Raw genomic sequence first — 20,279 nt, forward strand, 5'->3', positions numbered from 1 at the left:
TTTTATTTTTTTTTTATTTTTTTTATGTGTGTAAAATTGTGCTTTTTATGGGATTAATGAATATGATCAATTGTATGGATTGATTATGTTGGAAAAGAGAAAAATTTGTCCTAAAAGGCTAAAATATTAAACTTGTAAAATCAAACTGAACCTTAATTATATCATTTTAATTCAAAATATGAGGGATAATGTGAAGCTAAAAGAGGTAAATTGGAAGAAGGGCAGAAAATCATATTGAAGCAGCTAAGTACACATTAGAAAATGATAATTTTGTGTATACATTATCACATCATTTAAAATTTTAAATATTTTAACTAGTCTCATCACATGCGCTTCGCGCGTGCAATGAAACTTTTTTTTTTTTTGTGTCATAATTTTTTATTCATTCCATTTTGAAAAAAAAAAAAATTATAAAAAAAAATTGAGATTAGAATTTAGAAGAAAAAAAAACCAAAAAGAGAGAGAGAAATGTTACAGTCTTGATAAGGAGAAAAGAAGTGAAAACGTTGGGCTTAGTGGTTCTATTTTGTAGAAAAAAACATGTGTTTTTATTATATACATATATATATAATTTTTATTTTGAGAATCTAATTTATAAGTGGATAAAACAATTTGAAAATCAACAAAGAGTAACCCTATTTTTTATGTAATGTTTTAGTGGGAGTTAGAGTTGTATTTTTACTAGATTGTCCTTTAATTTTGTTTCTACTTAAATACAGGGGAGTAGGGACATTTTTGGCCAAAAAAATTGAGGATCCCTAATAGAAGAAACCCCTTAAATGGTAGTATAGATAAGATGTACATTGTTAGATTCACAAAACAACATCCATGAAATGGATGTAAGAAAAAAGATTTGAAATATAGACTAGAGCATCGTCGTTGCAACTGTAAATAAACCAAATTGTTCATAAACAACTTGGGTTTAGTTTGATAAAAAATTCGCTCATTTTGTTTGTTTATAAACAAGCCAAACTTAAATCTTAAATTTAGGCTTGTTTAATAAACGAGCCAAAATCAACTAAAAAATTTGTTCATGAACAACCTTGTAAATAATAGGACTCGATAAAAGCCTATGCTTGTTATAGACTTGGTAATAAACATGATACAAGCTTGACAAATAAACTTATATATTACCAAGATTTTAATTAATTGAGAGCTGAGATCAATCGTTCAAACCAAATTGGCTTGATATTGATTTGATAATGTACTTCGTTTGATAATGTTCAAGCTTGACATAGTTCAAACTTTTAGACGGAGTCAAGTTTGAAAATTGCCTCTTATGTACTTTTAAAAAGTATGGGCGTCGAGAGTTGAGTTGAGAAACGCAAAGCTGGCACATGGGATGGGCGCAAGGCTGGCACGGTTCTGAACTTGACTTGTGTTGGTTGCTGTAGACTGTACCAAGTCCACTACTTTTATTGTCCATATCTATATCATGGAAATGGGGAAAAAAGAAAAAAAATGAATGGTAATATGTGAGTGTCGAGAGGCGTCGGTCGCACGTGCGCAAGGTCGGCATTGGCACGTGTGAAAGTAAATGGCATGTGGGTCCCACCACCATAAGCATCTATTCCCTCATCTTATTACTCACACCACTACTGCCACTTCACTACACTCTCTCTCTTTCTCTCTCTCTCTCTCTTTGTAGTCACATAAATCTCAGATACTTCAACACACATTCTACTATAGAGAGAGAGAGGGTGGTTTTTGTTTCGTTTTGTTGCTATCTCTCTCCTTTTTTTTTTTTTACAGCTCAATCTGCATTTCTCTCTCTTTCTTTCTCTGTGTTTGCATCTCAGATCCCGAACCCCAACGGTGCGTTTTGATCTCTTCACTGTTTTTTCCTTAGATTTTAACTCAATTCCACCAATTCTATACCACTTGATAAATTTTTTAGCTGAGTTTGGAAGTTGAAGCTGTTGTGTAGTGTATGTATACGCATAAATAGGTGTTTTTTTTTTCTCTGAAGAGAGTAGTATATGTAAGCTGTTGGTTTCTTGAGTAATGTTACTTCAACACTAGTTGTTAGTTTTATTCCAAAATTGAATGGGTTTTTTTTTCCCCCCAATAATATTCAAGACTAGTATAAGTTACTAAATCAAGAGTAGTTGTTAATTTTATACCAAAGATATATATATATATATATATTTTTTTTTTCATAATGTTTGATGAGCAGTTGTTAATTTTGTACCTAAGATAACTGGAATTTTTTTTGTTGGCATAATGTTTGATGAGGTTTAGACTAGTATTAGTTGTATAAGTTACTAATTCAAGAGTAGCTGTTAAAACCAAAGAAAATTGAATTTTCTTTTTTTAATTTTAATTTTAATTTTTATGGCATAATGTTTGATGAGACTGGGACTAGTATAAGCTGTAGAAGTTACGAATTCAAGAGTGGTTGATAATTTTACACCAAATATTAACTTTTTTTAAAATTTTTTTTTAATAGTGTTTGACGAGGCTGAGACTAGTATAAGTTGTAAAAGTTATTAAATTCAATAGTAGTCGTGAATTTTTTTATTTTTCTAATTGTATAGGTTTCTTTTTAATTTCTAATGTTTGATGAGTCTGTAATTTTAGATGTTAGTTTGATTTTAGGCCTTTTCCCCCTAAAAATGTGATTTAGAAAATCTTATTGTTGTTTAGATTTCTTTAATCTGACTGTAGATAATTTTGTTAGGAATAAGTAATTCAACTGGAAACACTTCGTTTTGAATGCTCTAATTTAGCTGTTTTTGGGTCATGAGTTTAAGTTTCAATTAGTTAATTGGAATACTCGTTGGAATCAGTTTACCATGGTGGCTTGGGAATCAAGAAGCTATTGCTATTTAATCAAGCTTTTGTTGGGAAAGTGGTTGTCATGTAATGCAATTGAAGACATGGCTTTATGGAGGAGGGTAATAGGAATAAAATATGGCTCCTCTGGTGAGTATTAGTGTTTGGGTGAGGTAAGTGGGCTGCATGGGGTGGGATTCATTAGATATGATTTTGGAGATGGCATGAAAGTTAGATTTTGGCATGATTTGTGGCAGGGGGAGACCACCCTTAAGGAGAGATGCACAATTTGTTTCTAATAGCAATAGATAGTGAAGTTATAGTGGCAGATTATTTAGAGTTGTGACACGAACTTTTTTATTGGAATCCTTTGTTCATTTGTGCAGTTCAAGATTGGGAAGTAGATTTCGTGGCAAAGTTATTGGAGGATCTTTACGAAGTAGAGATTTGGTATGGCAATGTTGATAAATTGGTGTGGCTCCCTTCGCAAAGCAAAGGCTTCCACTTGAAGAGCTACTACAACATTTTGAAGGGAGGGGGGGGGGGGTGGGGAGCAAGTTTTCTGTAGAAAAGCATTTAGAAAGATTGTGTCCCACCAAGGGGGGCTTTCTATTCATGGTGGTGTGTCAGGGAGGATTTTGATAGTTGAGAATTTAAGTAAGAGGGCCAGAATTATTACAGAATGGTGTTTCATGCGTAAAATTCATGGGAGGATTATATATTTATGCTGTGCCACAATGGCTATGATATTTTGTTTATTTGGAGCTTCCTAGGTGATGCCGAATTCGTTGCAAGAGTTGCTTGCGTGTTGAAAGGGTTGCTTTGGCGGAATAGGTCATATTGAAATTGGCTCCTTTGTGTCTGATATGGTGTCTTTGGAGAGAACAGAATGCTTTTTGAGGGGCAAGAGCTAAGTTTGATGAAGCTGAAATATTTATTTTTGAAGCATTTGATTGAACTTTGTTGTCTATCGCATTTTCTGTGGCGACTCACTGCACTCCTAGAATTCCTGAATTCCTTGAGATTTTTTTCTAGCTTTGTGTCCTACTTTTTATTTTTTCTTATCTTTGTGTATTCTTCTTTCCTGTTTTTGTGCTGTACTTGTATATAGCCGTATTCTTTTTTTTTTTTGATAGGTACTATAGCCGTATTCTTGGATAGCACCTGTTTTAAATTTGTCAATAAACTTTACTTCTCAAAGAAAAAAAAAAAAAGTTACTGTTGTGTCCAACCACAAAAAGGAAAAAGATGTAGGTAGTGTGGTGTGGTGTTCTCTTTTTACAGGATGAAGTTGGGGTGTACATGATTGTATTGGCAGCTATTCTAGTGACTTTATGTTTGAGAAATGCTATGTCCACAACATTTTTACAATATTTTCACAAAAAATCTTATGTGGCAGGTTGTTATTGGTGGGGTAAAAAAGTAATTTCAGTGGTAAGTTCAAATTAGGACCAATAACAACTAACCACCTATGATTTGTTGTGAAAATGTTGTGGAAGTAACACCTCTCTTATTGTTCTGAAGAAGTTTCCTCTTTTTTATGTGGTAATGCGTCCTTGGAAATTGATGGTATAATAGAGTAACTGACAGTATAGATGACTTATTATCACGCATTTGCCTAGTATATCTTCTTGAGTAGGTTTCTTGTTGCTATTGTGACTAAAGTTTCTTTGTTTTCAGGTATATCTTTTCTTTCTTCTGCAGCCTCTAGATGTTATTACCACCCAAATAACAATATGTTCAGAGGAGGCATTCCCGAGCTTCGTGCGTCAGATGATTTATAGTAGCTGTATACTCAACCACCAGGGCCACTATGGGCATCTGTCTGATGAAATGGCAAAAACTGTCGCTTCTTTGCATTCTACTGATTTATATCCTAATGAGCAACAGTAGAGCTCTCAGTCCTGATGGTATGGTGATATATTTATGAATTTGTAATTCTTTTTCTTTTTCTTTTTAAACTTCCCAATTATTCTTGATATCTCAAAGTGGTACAGTGCTGATGATTTATATATTTTTCATTATTAAATATACATTTTATCAAAACCTTGGTACTAATAATGGAAATGGTTCTCTTCAAATTGTTGCTTGTTCTTGCATAAGCCACTTGTTGAGGTTGGTTGGAAGTTATCATTCTTATAAGTTATAGCTCAGCCGCAGTATTTGTCTTTGACAATTCCATCATTTAGATATTAAAAAAAGTGAATATATATATTCTCCATTATGATATGATCTAGATAATGATAAATATTGCCCTTTTTTTTTCACCTCACTAGGTTGGGCACCAATTGAAATTCTAGGTGGATGTTCACCTTGTTTGCTTAGTTTATGCTTCAAGCAAGAAAGACGGACATGTTCTTTTGTTTCTCTCTCTCACTTTTAATGTGTCAAGTTCCCTTTGTGGTTTGTAGGTGAGGCACTTCTAAGGTTCAGGACAGCAGTTGTTAGTTCAGATGGAGTCCTTCAACAATGGAGACCAGAAGATCCTGACCCATGTAATTGGAAGGGGGTGAAATGTGATGTGAAAACAATGAGGGTAACATACTTGTAAGTTTCCAGAATAACCTCCTAAATATGCTTGTATCATCATTTTCCTCTGTTGCTTTTTTTTAATGCATAATTGTTGATTGTTTCTTTCTGTAGTTACAGATAATTAACCCAAAACATATTGCATTTTATCTAATTTCCATGTGGTCCTGAAGGGACCTTTGTTCTTCATAACATACATCCAACTCCCTCATTGGGTTGCAGTTGCACAAACTGTTCCAAAAATTGGGTACCAAAATTTCCCACCAAATTGGAATAAGAAACTCCAAGAACTTCAAGTATTCTTTCCAAATTCTGACAAATGGTTTTTATAACATTCATAACAATTTAAAACAGTCATACTAGATTACATAAGGAAATTCTCCTATAAAAGTCTTGTTCCATCACAGGAAATTTTGTGGAATTATAAATTCCTAACTTGGCGAATGGGACCTAAAGTGATGTGCACTTGTTTTACATTCTTAAGTGCTAATTTTATTGAGTTTGAGGATACAGATTTCATATTTTGGATCAGGCAACGGGTACTTTATTATTCCTTTCAAGCCAATGACCTTACTAGCACTCCCTGGTGTTTCCAACGAGGCGTCTAGGATTGGAATCTCTCACTCCGACTTCAGATCTATTAAAAAAAACTTTATTCTTCCTTTTGATGGTGAAAAATTATGCACTTTTTAAAAATATTTTTTGAAAGTAGCGTGTATCCTATTCTTTTTTAGTTAACTTTCCCTTTTTGCTTTTTTATTTTGTGAAAAATGTGTATCATATAATGCATGATGCATGGGATGGAGAAGTGGGAATGGAAACATGATAGGACACAATTTACCAACTGTGAAATGTATTGTCTTTGAAATTATGATACTAACTCTGTTTGTTCATAATAAACTTCCAGGCGTCTTCCTTATCACAAATTGAGTGGTTCTCTATCACCTGATCTTGGGAAGCTAGACCAGTTGAAGTTTTTGTATGTATTTTTTTTGTTGACCTTTTTTGTTTTATTTACTATGTTAAAATGTGATGCTGCAGCTGATGGTATTATGATGTATCATGTTGTAGAGCTCTGCATGACAACAATTTTTATGGGACAATTCCTTCAGAATTGGGAAACTGCACACAGTTGCAGGCAATGTAAGCACTACCAATGGTTATCTTATGACTAATATGTGTTCTCATGTTTGTTAACTAAATGATACGTTCTCATGTTTGTTAACTAATGATATGTGATATTTTCTTCCTGAATGTTAAAGAAATGGTGTTAATTAGTTGTTAAAAATCATGAACTGAAGATAGAAAGTTTCCTCAATATATGCAAACTTCGTGCAGTACATATTAAATTTGCTTGCTAGTGCATTAGAATGGTACATAATATGCCACATCCATAGTGTGATTAGAGAAAAGTAACCTTCTGTATGCCATTTAAGTCTATTAGCTCCATACCAATCAAGAAGAGGTAATGGTAAAAATGCCCTTCTTGAAGGGACACTTCATATGAAGAGGATGCTTTGTTGAGAAGGGTAGTAGACACAAAGTATGGCAGTTTGTGGTGCGGTTGGTGTTCTTAGAAGAGTATCAAGAAAGGGCGGGATACTTTTCATTGTTTTATTAGCTTCAAGGTGGGTGATGATTCTTCTATTAAATTCTTGCATGATTCTTGGTGCGTGGGACCACCTTTGAAAGATATTTTTCCAGAATTGTATGGCATTGCATGTGATGAGGATGCTTCAGTGGTTAAGCGAATATCTTTCTCAGGGGATAGCTATCATTGGAATGTCAGTTTTATTCAATTGGTTCAAGACTGGGAGTTAAGAGTCAATTACCTCCTTTATGGATTCGATTTATTTTGGAGTGTGGAGAGGGGGTGGAATAGATAAACCTTGCTGGAAACCTTCTTCTCAGGAAGTTTTTGAAGTCCAATCCTACTATGAGGTCTTACATTCCAATTCTCAAATGTCTTTTCCATGGACTATTGTCTGGAAACCAAAAGTGCCAACAAAGGTTAGTTTCTTCCTGTGGACAGTGGCGTAGCGAAGAATTTTAACCATTGATAATTTGTAAAGGCGTGGGATTATTGTTATTGAGGTGGTGTTGTATGTGTAAAAGGGCTGGGAAGACAAGTAATCATTTGCTCTTACATTACTCAGTGTAGCTAGAGAGCTGTGGAATATAGTGTTTTCACTATTTGGGTTGTGGAGCTTCTAGCTAGCTGGCCAAGCAAGTTTAGTAGACACAGAAATGATCCCTCAATGTCTTATGTGGTGCATTTGGTGGGAGAGATTCATGAACTCATGCTTTCCTTTTTCCAGACTTTATTTGAATGGACAAATGCATTGGGTGTTTTTCACTTTATTTCTTTTTCTGATCTGATTGATAGATGTACTTTCCATGCATCTTAGTTTTGTTGTTTTCCTTGGATTTTTGTATTCTGTCATTATATTTCAACGAAGCTAATTATTTATCGAAAAAACAAAAAACAAAAAACAAAAAAACCAGCTTGGGAATTAATGCAATGAAAGTGGCATTCAAGCTTTGCTCAAACAAACCAGCTTCGTGAAAAGAATGAAAAGTACCCATTACATTGGCTTTCACCACATCCCAACAGCTTTGAAAAAAAGCAATTGAGAAACCATCCAATCCCGGAGCTTTGTTGCCATTCAAATCTTTTAGTGCCTCAAGAACTTCCACTTCCTCAAAAGATCTCTCCAGCCAATTCACATCTTTGTTATCAAGCAAGTTGAAATTTAAACCATCCAAGTGAGGCTTTCAAATTTCAGATTCAGAATATAGCTGCTTGTAAAAGTGGACTATTTATTCCTGTATTACCTCTTGATTCTCCCAACTGTTTGCTCCATTGGATAATTTTTGGATACAATTATTCCACCGATGAGAATTTGCCAATCAATGGAAGAATTTCGCATGTTTATCACCCTCTTTCAGTCATAACACCCTCTATTTTGGTCACCATGAAATTTCCTCTAACAGCAATATGTCCCCCAACTGCACCTTAGCCTCAGTCCTTCTTGAACATTCCTCCACAGAGAGATTCCCATTCCCATCCCTCTCATCCTGGTACTGTATGCTAATAAATCTTTCTTCTCGATGCCCACATCACCCAATTCCTCCTTGTTCCATTTTGTTAAGTCCTCCTATAAGGCTCTTAGCTTCTAGGAACGAATGAAGCTTGGAGTACCCATAACCTGATAACTCTGCCATCAAGCTATTACCCTGTCTACAAAACCGGCAGTCTTCAACCACATATTTTCAAATGGAGTGAGCCCCCAAGTGTGATTGGGAGTTAGTCTACCTCCCCTGTCTACAACACATAAGTGTGATTGTCTACTCCTATCTAAGTGTTATCGCTTAGGTAATGTGGGTGTTATTGCCTAGGGTTTATCTTTCTTTGTTTCTCTTTCTATTTACTGTTTTGACACCAAACAAGCATCAAATTCATTAAAGGTCCACTCTTTTATTCCCTAAAGCTACCTAAACACTTAAACATCAATCCCTATTCAAGAACCCTTCAAGATCTTATTTAAAAAAAGAAAAGAAAAAATTTAGTGCTGAATTTCTAAAGATCCTACGTCTTAATTGGTATAAGAGCTCATTAAGGCTTCTGTTCTGCATCACTTTGTCTTCTGTCGATAATGCTTTCATAGTTGATATTTTTGCTCAGGGTGTTTTCATAGTTTGTGGTTTATAGTTAACTTCATAGTTTTCTACTTTTGAATGCTGAAAAGGTTCAGCAATGCAGATTTAATCAAATGTATTCCTTGTTTGGCAGAATACCAGAACTTGATCACAGGTTCTTGGGATTTAGCCCCTTACAAAGTTGATTGTTCAAATAGAAATTCAAAGTACTGAGAATAGTCACGCTTACATGGATTGATTAGTACTGGGAGAATACCTTGCTATTTCTTTCCATTGCTTCTGTAGAATACCGAGTACAGTGCCCTTGGATACCATTGAGAACCATGTGTGATCAATGGGCCATAATTCAAACATGAGAGCCTCTGCTTAAACTGTATAGATTTGTCTAACCCTTAGGCGGTTTACTTTTTGCAAATTAAATAGTTAATAGCAGACAATGCTAGCTCGCACTTTGTAGTTTGTATTAAAGCTTCCTGTTGCGGCTTATGGCCCTTGTTAATCACCTGGTGCATGAGTAAGATGTGATCACATTGTATTTGATTTACATATCAAGTTGGTGACATAGATTACAAATGAAGTGGTTACATTGATATCTTGTATTTTATAACTCACTAATCCTGTTTGTTTATTATTGAGAGTAGTACTGTTGATCTGTCTTCTACAGATTCTTGCAGGGAAATTACATGAGCGGAACTATTCCCAGCGAACTGGGAAACATTTCAGAGCTTGAACATTTGTAAGTTATCTTTCTCATGGTTTTTATTGCCTTAATTATAATATATTTAAAGTATTGAATATCTTTTGAGTGTAGTCATTTATATTGGATTTTGAAAAAAAAAAAAAAAAAAATAGAATACAGTAATCACAAGGGAACATAGGATTGATGTGACTTGACCTCTAAGCCTGCAATCTACAGGCAACATTGAGGAGTAATTTTCACTGTCAATGTAGAGTGATTCAAATATTGGTACAAAATCTTCACTGATTTCAAAACTCAAATACGCCCAAAGATTTATCTACGTACTAAATACAAATACCACACCACAACACAGCAAGGAAATTATAAATCTCTTTTTCCTTACCAGCACAAAGGAGAAGATTGCAACAATGAACCAAACTTGGAAATATGGCTCAAGGAATATAAGGGTGTTGTAATCCCTTTAGGAGTTGGCGATGTGGCATCCAAATATCCCCCAATATTGATAATTGGGTGGGCTTTCCTAAAGACTCTAGAACTTGGCCAATTTAAAAGCCACCTGAAAAAATCTCCATCTTAGATTGAATTAGATCATGCCTCACCAATGAAACTCCTCCATCTCCTCTACCAAAGCCCTTAAGAGCAATCATAAATTGGATGCATCAGTAAAATCTAAGCAATGTTTGAATGTGAACAAAGGTGTAAATTTAATCATATGTGTTGGATCATTTATCATAACAATTGTTTCACTGCAATATATCCTGAGAAACAATCTCTCAAATGAAGTGAATTTAAACAACAAATTTGGTCCTACCATGATATTTGTTTTTTAGTCAGTGTATTAGCACTTAAGATACTGCAAAGCATAAAAATCTCACTTTGCTGCAAACCCAAATCACCAAGAAACGTCTTAGCCAAATTGCATCCTTTATTGTCTTTTGCTACCATATACTCTGATTTTGTGGTAGATAGCGACTCTCAACTGTAGGCGCCTTCCAATTGATGCCACAACTAGAAAGTGAAAAATTAGCTCATCAAGCCACTTTTCTTATCCAAATCACTGGCATATTCAGAATTCACAAATCTAACAACCGTAGTGTTATCACTAGATGATGCCTTGTAATATACAAAGTCAATGTCTCTAGTATTCTCAAATACCAAAAGACCCACTTTACAATTTGGCTATGCTCTATACTAAGGTTAGCCATGTATTTGTTATTAGTACCAAAAACCTGTGAAATATTTGGACCAGTGCAAAATAGTACTAATAAGGAACACGAGATGTGCTACTACTCAGATTTTGGTGACAATAGTAAAACTTAAAAGTAAAAGAAAATGAAGTACTAGCAAGCTTATATGAAAGCATTCAAGCATTCTATAATTTACTTCTTTAATGACAAAAATAACTTGCTTGTCAATCCCTTTGAATTTCCAATTCCTTAGCCACATCCAAAATTTTCATCTCAAACTCACTATATAACTGAGCCTTCAACTTGTATATCACAATTAATTACTTAACTGTAAGGAGTATATTATCAACATACAACCAAAAAAAAAAATTCTGAGCTGTGATATATACATGGTTAAAATACAGATTAGATCACACCCTTTAAGTTTGGTGATTTGTCATTTTGGTCCCTTAAGTTTTGTTTTTAATTGTTTTAGTCCTTAAAGTTTATATTTGTTGTTAATGTTGATCCTTCCGTCCAATTACTTTGTTAACTATTAAAAAATATTTTTTTAATGCTAAAAGCCCAACTCAACATGGGGTTTGCCTTTGGGCGGTGTCCCACATTGCTAAGGAGTGAGTTTGATGATGCTTTATATATGCACATGATTTTTGCACTTTCGCTGCTAGTTAGTTTAGATATTCTGCTGTTTCCATAGCACACTCCCTGTTTGCCTTGTTTTTATTGTATTTTCTCATATCTTTATCAGTGAATTTTTTTACTTATCAGTATATATATATACACATTTGTAAGCTATCCTAGGATTTAAAATGCTTCGTTTGAGATGGGCTTGGAGTTCACACTTATAATATCTTCATCTAATCCTCCTTTTCTGGAGACAAAAGTCTCGTGCTTTGTTTGTGAAGGAGGGAGATAATAATACTCGTTTCTTTCATAGATTAGCAAATTCCCATAGAAATGCTAATCTAATTAAGAGATTAGAGGTGGATGGTGTTCTTTATGAGGATGAGGCTGATGTGCGCTCTCAATTAGTTCTCTTCTACCAAGGGTTGTTTGAGGAAAATGAGGTGTGGTGTCCTACTATGGATGGGTTAGCATTGGAGAGGAAGAGAGGTTATCCTTAGAGAAGGAGTTCTCGAAGGAGGAAGTCATCTAGGTTTTAAGGGAGATGGAGGCTGATAAAGTCCTTGGTCTTGATGGCTTCACCATGGGTTTTTTTCACAAATGTTGGAGTGTTGTGGAAAAGGATGTCATGGATTTCTTTGATTACTTTCATCGGCACTCTGTGTTTGAACGGTCTATGAATGCTTCGTTTCTCACTTTAGTTCCCAAGAAGCGTAATGCTGTTAACATTGAGGACTTTCGCCCCATCAGTTTGGTGGGTAGTGTGTACAAGCTGCTATCCAAGGTGTTGGCTAATAGGTTGAGGGCGGTTTTGGATAATCTTATCTCTGAGTCTTAAAATTCATTTGTTGGCGGAAGGCAGATCCTGGATTCAGTGCTTATTGCAAATGAATGTCTGGATAGCAGGTTGAAGAGCAGATTACCGGGTGTGGTTTGCAAGCTTGATATTGAAAAAGCTTACGACCATGTGAACTGGGAGGCCTTGTTTTATTTGTTGGGCTGGATGGGTTTTGGGTTGAAATGGAGGGGGTGGATTAAGGCTTGTATTACTTCTGTCCGTTTTTCAGTCCTGGTAAATGGTTCCCCAGAAGGTTTCTTTGGTTGTTCTCGTGGATTGAGACAAGGGGATCCACTATCCCCGCTTCTGTTTCTTTTGATAATGGAGGTTTTGAGTAGACTTAGGAGTGTAATCTTATTCGGGGGTTTCATGTGGGCTTTGTGAACTTTGTTGGTGTGCGTATCTCCCATTTGTCATTTGCTGATGACACTATCTTATTTTGTGATGCCTCCAGGGAACAGCTACTGTCCATTAGGTTGGTGTTGTCTTGTTTTCAGGCTTTTACGGGTTTGAAGGTCAATGTTAGGAAAAGTGAGATTGTCCCTATTGGGGAGGTGAATAATCTAGATGCACTGGCTAATATTCTTCAATGTAGAGTGGGCAGTTTGCCTATGAAATATTTGGGGATGCCGTTGGGGACTTCTTTTAAGACTGCTTTGATTTGGAATCCTATTTTGGAGAAAATGGAGAAGAAGCTATCTGGGTGGAAGTGTCTCTATTTATCTAAGGGTGGTAGGTTTATGTTACTAAAGAGTACGTTCTTTTATTAATGAGGATTTACTTTCCAAAAACAAAGGAACTTAAATTATGCCTATCAAATATTAATTTTGAATGAATGAACCTGAGTTATAGTGACACTATATTCTTAAGAAGTTTCATCATTTTTATCAAAACTATTAGACAACAACAACAAACTAGTCAGGGTTGGCCATATACGTCCCAACATGTATTTGTAATGGAACCATTTCTAATAAAGTGACTAAATTTTATGCTGTCCTTTAACCGGGCTTGGGACTAGTTGTGAACAATATATTTGACACTAAGCATAGACGCAAGTGGATTTATTTATTCCAAATTATTACATTCAGGTAATTTTGTGTTCTACAAATGTGAGTTAATATTGTGTTTTCTGATATTACAGAGACATTTCAAGCAACTCTCTGAGTGGATATATCCCTGCATCACTTGGGAAGTTGAATAAGCTTGTTAATTTGTGAGTAGATCCTTTGGTCATATTGGTGCTTTAAAATGGTGTTTTATTGACATGTTGCTTGAATTTGTTACATTGAAACTCATTATTATTGTGGTCTTTTTGGACATTTTGAAGCAATGTGTCAACCAATTTTCTTATGGGACCAATACCCTCTGATGGTGTGCTTCTCACCTTTACAGGAAGTTCGTAAGTACAGCTTATCCTCATCTGTTATGTTCATAATAATATGTTCTGTTATGTGTTTTTTGATCATCAAGCCGCTTAGTGGCTAATAATTAAGGATAGCTTCTAGGGAGTCTTCTCTATCTATTCCAAGTATATTTTCTTTTAATAAAGTTTTCATTGCTGTTAATAAACAAGTCTATCAATGAAATATTACAAATTATTATTGATGAAAGGGAATGCAACAGATTCCTTTTGCTACTCTACTCTTGACAAAAATTTCTTTATGATCCGTAACTTGCCTTTGTCACTGAACATTACATTAAGCTGAACAAATACATTAATTTGAAAATGTTATCTTGCAGTTTTGTTGGCAACCGTGGTTTGTGTGGGAAGCAAATCAATGTGACATGCAAGGATGATGCTGGAGGACCTGGAACAAATTCCCAATCTCCAACCTCAGGTAAAGTAGCATGCATAGGAACTTGATTGGCTTGTGTTATGGATGCAATTTTGGGATTATAGAGCATTCAGATTCCATTTATTGGACTGAAAACTTTACTACTATTATGGTTGTCTTGCTAATTGGCAGAACTCATTAAAATAAAAAATTTGGCAGAGTTGGTACTCTAGATGGCACTCAATGATTTTTATGTTAAAAGATTTATATTTTACATTATTGTATTCAATACTGGATTAATTGTGATGACTTATACTCTCTTGAATTTGACTTTTTGCAGCCCAAGGTCTGGGTGTTAAAAAGAAATACTCCGGGCGGCTGCTTATAAGTGCCTCAGCAACAGTTGGTGCCCTACTTCTGGTTGCACTTATGTGTTTTTGGGGTTGCTTTCTGTACAAAAAGTTCGGTAAAAATGATGGTCAAAGTCTTGCAATGGATGTCAGTGGAGGTACTCTTTTCATAGCTAATATCTGTTCCATTAAAAATCTGTTTGAGTTATTCTTCATCTGCATCCATGTGTAGGAGTTCCTAGAATTCAGGATCTTTATTTACAGAGTCTTATCATGTCAGGTGCATCAATTGTAATGTTTCATGGAGACTTGCCATACTCTTCAAAAGACATCATAAAGAAATTGGAAAGTTTAAATGAGGAACACATTATAGGTTTGGGGGGCTTTGGAACAGTGTACAAGCTTGCAATGGATGATGGCAATATATTTGCGTTGAAGAGAATTGTAAAGATGAATGAGGGCTTTGATCGTTTTTTTGAGAGAGAGCTAGAAATTCTTGGAAGCATAAAACACCGGTACCTAGTGAATTTGCGAGGTTATTGCAACTCTCCTACATCAAAATATTTAATTTATGATTTCCTACCTGGCGGTAGCCTTGACGAAGCTCTTCACGGTAAGATATTCTCTTATTTTAATCTTTTATTGGTGGGCCTGACATATAGCTCTTGTCAGGCTCAATGCTTGTATGCAGGGTATCCCTCTACTTAATTTTTAACTACACAATCACCTAGAAACACATAATATTCATTGAGATGAAATTTATGAGGCCTTTGAAGAAAATTAGATCAAGTCCATTCCAGAAATTGGCACAATGTTGCTTGATTACATTGAGAGCAGTGTTCTTTTCACACAAGTTATTTTACACAGTTATACACCTGAAAAACCAACTAAATTGTGACTTGAAGTCACTTGGAAATCGTGACTTAAGTTGTTTTTTCGTGTGTGTAAAACTATGTAAAGTAATGTGTGCAACAAGTGTAACCCTAAAACAATGTTGCTTGATTTACTTATGGTGTTGACTGCTTAGGGCTGAGCTTTCATTCTGTTGCTTCCTGTTCTGCAAGGAATCGTATTCATATGTTGGCTGCAAGCCTGCAACATATGTAATTAAAATTTCAATGGGTCAATAAAATTACATAGATCTTTAGTTGATGTCCACACAAGTTCAAATATAAATATGACTATAATCTGATTGTGCTCAATAGTGAAGGAAGATGTATAGGTTTATATAAAATTTATGGGTGGTCATCATGCATTACTAAGAATCCAGATTATCCAAAAAGTATTTTATAATTCCATCAAATTCTAGTCATAGCTATACACCATAGGATAAATATTTGTATCTTGATTTTTGTAACATTACTCTCATTTACCACAGGTTTTTTATTATTTTAATTTATTTTAAATAATTTTAATTTTATACCTTGCATTGTATTAAATTGTTGCAAAAAATGAATCCCTTAGGTCCTGATACTAACAATGTTTCATAACAGATAGATCTGATCTGCTAGACTGGGATGCACGCTTGAATATCATAATGGGTGCTGCAAAAGGACTGGCCTACTTGCACCATGATTGTTCACCCAGGATCATACATAGAGATATAAAGTCAAGCAATATTTTGCTTGATGGTAATCTTGAAGCTCGAGTCTCGGACTTTGGACTTGCAAAACTATTGGAGGACGAAGAAACCCATAAAACGACCATTGTTGCTGGAACTTTTGGTTATCTGGCTCCAGGTATGCAATGTCTAGTGAAAGCACAACTAGACCTTTAATTTTAAGTTTTTTGAGCATAAATGGCTCTTTATAGGTTTCTACCCAATGACCCCAAACCAGTGTGGAAGATCATTGATTTGACGTCAAACTATATCAGACTTTCACATGCCCCCAAAATTTTTAGATATACAATATGATGTATAAACTGGTGCGAATATCAGCTTTACTTATTGGCTGCTTTTTTATTTGACGATCTAAAATAAAGGGATTTGAAGAACAATTGCTATAGAAATTTAACATATGATTATTTGAGCTTCGAAGATTTTGCTCAAACAAAAAACACTTTTATTGTGGATTTGAAATAATGTCTTATACCTAGTCATTTCAGGTTCACGTTCAAGCGAGCATATTAATAAAGCTCAAAACCACCCATATATTTCATCAATAGAAAAAAATTTACCATTTAATACTCAATTCAAGTCATTTAACTTAAAATTTAACTCCAAATATTTTGTTTTAAATGCTTCTATCCAAGTGAACCAATTCCATCCTTTTCCTTACAGTTATACAGAATTTGCTTCAAGAAAGAAATGAAGATCTGAATACATATATGTATATATAGAACTGACTTGGAGGATTTAATTGGAATAATAAATAGCTACTGATTCAGACCTGACTTTCATAAAGTGGGAACTCCATGTGTACAAGGCTTTAAATGTAACAGTTCTGTTATTGTCTAGTACAATATTTGATAAATTTGACTTGCAACTCCTTTCATAATGTGTCTTGTAAGTGTGTGGTTGTGCTAATGTGATGCCTAGAATAAGTTTTTCTACCCACGAAGGTTGGCCTGAGTGGAAGGGGCTCTGGTCGCTTAAGCAAGTGGTCTCGGTTTCGAGCCCTTGTGGATGCAGCAAACTTTCTTGGGAGAGGTCCCCGCCTTGGCGCCTGACAGTACCTTGAAGGATTAGTCCTGGGATAAAAACCTGGGGACACCTTGGGAAACCAAAAAAAAAAAAAAGAATAAGTTCTTTTTTGATATTTACATTATGATTGGACCAAGGACAAGAGAGGTTCTTGGCATGCATATGCTGGCCTGTTCTCCTTTGTGAAATATAATATGGATCATATGTTGTTTTCCGTTACCATCTATCTTTAAGTCTGTGTTTGACCCCACTGGCAGAGTATATGCAAAGCGGGAGAGCAACTGAGAAGACTGATGTATATAGTTTTGGGGTCCTGGTGCTGGAAGTGTTGAGTGGAAAGCGACCAACAGATGCATCATTTATTGAGAAGGGCCTCAATGTTGTTGGTTGGGTATGTCTCGTCCCTACACTTGTGCTTGCAGTCAAAAGACTCTTTAAATCAATCACTAAACCAGCCTTAAAGATTTAGAAATGGAAATCTCTCGTGCTTACAATGTTGCATGTTTTTATATCTCATGTAAGTTATAGGGTAAAATATAGTCAGCACTCCTGAGGTTTGGGCTAATACCAAGTAGGTCTAAGATATTTCAGAATTAACCGATTTCCAAGAGCATATGGTTTAGGGACCATATTGGTTATTTTTGAAATATCTTGGACGTGCTTGGCATTAGCCTAAAACTCCAGGGTGCCGATTGTATTTTACCATAAGTTGTATATATATATATATATTGATATATATATTGTGTTGTTAATTTTGAGTTTTCTGCTGCATATATTATGTCATGTCCTAGCATCCCCCTTAACTCCAATGGAGCTATGTTTGAAAAAAAGCGGACAGGAATCTGTCTAGAGCCTGATAGCCCTTGCAATTCACTGTTGCCCCCGCCCCAAGAGAAGGGGGGGGGGGGGATGGGGGTGGGGAGGGGATCTCCAACAATGCACCTAATTTCCCCTGGCAATAGACAAATAATCTGTACTTTGCTTTCCCAAAATTCAACTCCCCTCTTTGGACTTCATGAATTCTTATTTTATCAGTTTCTTACAATCTGTTATTTAAAAGATGTTGTAATAGAGAAATAAAAATCTGGATATAAAATATTTTAAAATTAATTGAGATATCCTATTTGTCTTCCAGTTTTGGAACAACTGATTTTGAATGTATGCTTAATTTCACTGGATCTATAGCCACGTATCCCGTTTTTGACAATGGAGCTTTCCTTGCAAGATAGGCCGGTGGCCTCCTGTATGCATAAAGAACCACACCCACCCACATAATTGCCACAATTTTGGGCAATTGCATAACTTTTCTTTTCAAGCAGCTCTGCTAACCTGCTTTTTTCCTTTATGCAGTTAAATTTTCTGGTCACAGAGAATAGGCAAAGAGAGATTGTTGACCCACAGTGTGAGGGGGTGCAGGCAGAAAGTCTTGATGCACTGCTCTCAGTTGCCATTCAGTGTGTTTCTTCTAATCCAGAGGATCGCCCCACAATGCATAGGGTGGTCCAGTTGCTTGAATCAGAGGTCATGACCCCATGCCCAAGTGACTTCTATGATTCCAACTCTGATTGAAAGTCTTGTGCATAGATGGAGGTGTGGAGTTTGCGTCCATGTATTTCTTGCGAGTTACAGAAGTAATGCAGCAGTTCAAAGGGATCAGAATCAGCAAAGCGTCACTTCTTTATAATATTTGTTCATTCTTTCTGCAGATTTTGAGTCATTGGGCGTGCTGCATCATCTATGTCCGTTTGACCTTCTGAGCATTTCGTCAGTCATCAGGGTGCATTTGGCCACTTACACTGCTCATTTTGCATGGATGCGCGAAGACTTTTCTTTCTTCACGTGAATGGATTTCAACACGATTGATTTATTCATGCTTTCCCCAGCCTCCCCCCCTTCTTTTCCCATTTCCTAATCTGTAATCTCCTCTAGCATTTGTTCCTCGAAATTAAGTGTAAATGAAATCTGTAAAAATTGAACAGGGCTCCCCCTTGCAAATGATTCTTGTTTATGCCATTTTTGTAAAATATGTTTTCAATACAATAATTAGTTCTCTGATATACATGCACACTTGGTGTTACTCTCTTGCAGATCTGTTAAAGCCTTAAATTTTGTTCTGCCTCTTCTTTTTCTTTTCTGGCCTAGTTTGCTCTGAACAGATTTGAGTACGTACGTGTTATGACTAACCAGTGTATTAGTCAGGTGATAAGCCGTAGTCATAATATTATTTGGTAATAAGGCATAGTCGACATGTATTTGTTATGGTGGTTCAAATCCTACAAGTTGGTACAAAAATTGATAAGACTAGGAACGTTTTTCATCATTGCCAGTCAGGTTTTCATGGGAATTGGAGAAAATTCTGTTAACTCTGAGACCTCATCTGAAGAGGGTCCAAAGCTTCTCTTTAACCCTGCTTTCTGCACGTAATTATTTAGTGAAAGCGTAAAACTTGCATCTTGTGGCTGATTGTTATTTCGAGTTGGATTATATTTTGGTTAAGCTTCCACAAGAGAGGTGAAATAGTTTATCAAAGGATAGACTAGGGGCTTTGCAACGGGATTTTATTTTATTTCAAAATTTGTAATTATTAGTCATTAGATGACTACTATACATTTTTTGTACGTAAATTTCCTAAGAAATATATTGAGTATCATCATTTTTTATTGATAATAGTTACATAAATTTATGGTGTCTATTTAATGAAATGCATTACTTAATAGAAGTTTATATCTATGTTTCATTTGAATTTTCAAGGATGAACCAAGTCAAATTAAAACTAAAAAGAAGGTTTCAATTGTTGCCATCTTTCTTCTTCACCTACTCCACCTTCTTATAAATATTTTTCCAAATTGTTAATGGACATTTTAAAACACTTAAGGTGTAAGGACGCGATTCGTGGCGGACCGCAACAGTGTCGGGTTCGCACGTAAAAAAGCCCTAACAATATCATTTGTAGAGCGTGGGTTTGGAAGGCTAGGCCTTGATCGACAGGTGGTGGGTTTTCCGCGGTGTTCGTACAAGTTTAAGTTATCCTTCACCCCTGGAGTCTTTCTCCTGGAGGTGGGCTGGGAGGCTCTGGTTTTTGGCCATTTTTCCCAACCCCTCCATTGGTGCACCTTCCTTTTTATTATATAGTCCGTCTTGGTTGATCCTGACCCTCCACTTGTAGGTCAGGCAGGAGCTTATTTCTGTATCCATCC

General features: G+C 35.6%; 1 protein-coding gene across 1 annotated transcript; it reads left to right on the forward strand.

Annotated features, from left to right (window-relative positions):
* The first annotated feature begins 1,631 nt into the window (after positions 1-1,631).
* On the forward strand, positions 1,632-19,165 carry LOC115970923 (LRR receptor-like serine/threonine-protein kinase FEI 1). Its single transcript, XM_031090548.1, has 14 exons — positions 1,632-1,815; positions 4,456-4,685; positions 5,187-5,322; positions 6,212-6,283; positions 6,376-6,447; positions 9,629-9,700; positions 13,455-13,526; positions 13,641-13,712; positions 14,054-14,151; positions 14,429-14,596; positions 14,719-15,051; positions 15,932-16,177; positions 17,340-17,473; positions 18,433-19,165. Exons 2-14 carry the CDS (start codon positions 4,589-4,591, stop codon positions 18,649-18,651), a joined length of 1,791 nt encoding a protein of 596 aa, XP_030946408.1. The 5' UTR covers positions 1,632-1,815; positions 4,456-4,588; the 3' UTR covers positions 18,652-19,165.
* The last annotated feature ends 1,114 nt before the right edge of the window (positions 19,166-20,279 follow it).

Source organism: Quercus lobata, chromosome 12 (assembly GCF_001633185.2).
Source record: "Quercus lobata isolate SW786 chromosome 12, ValleyOak3.0 Primary Assembly, whole genome shotgun sequence".
NCBI lineage: Eukaryota > Viridiplantae > Streptophyta > Magnoliopsida > Fagales > Fagaceae > Quercus > Quercus lobata.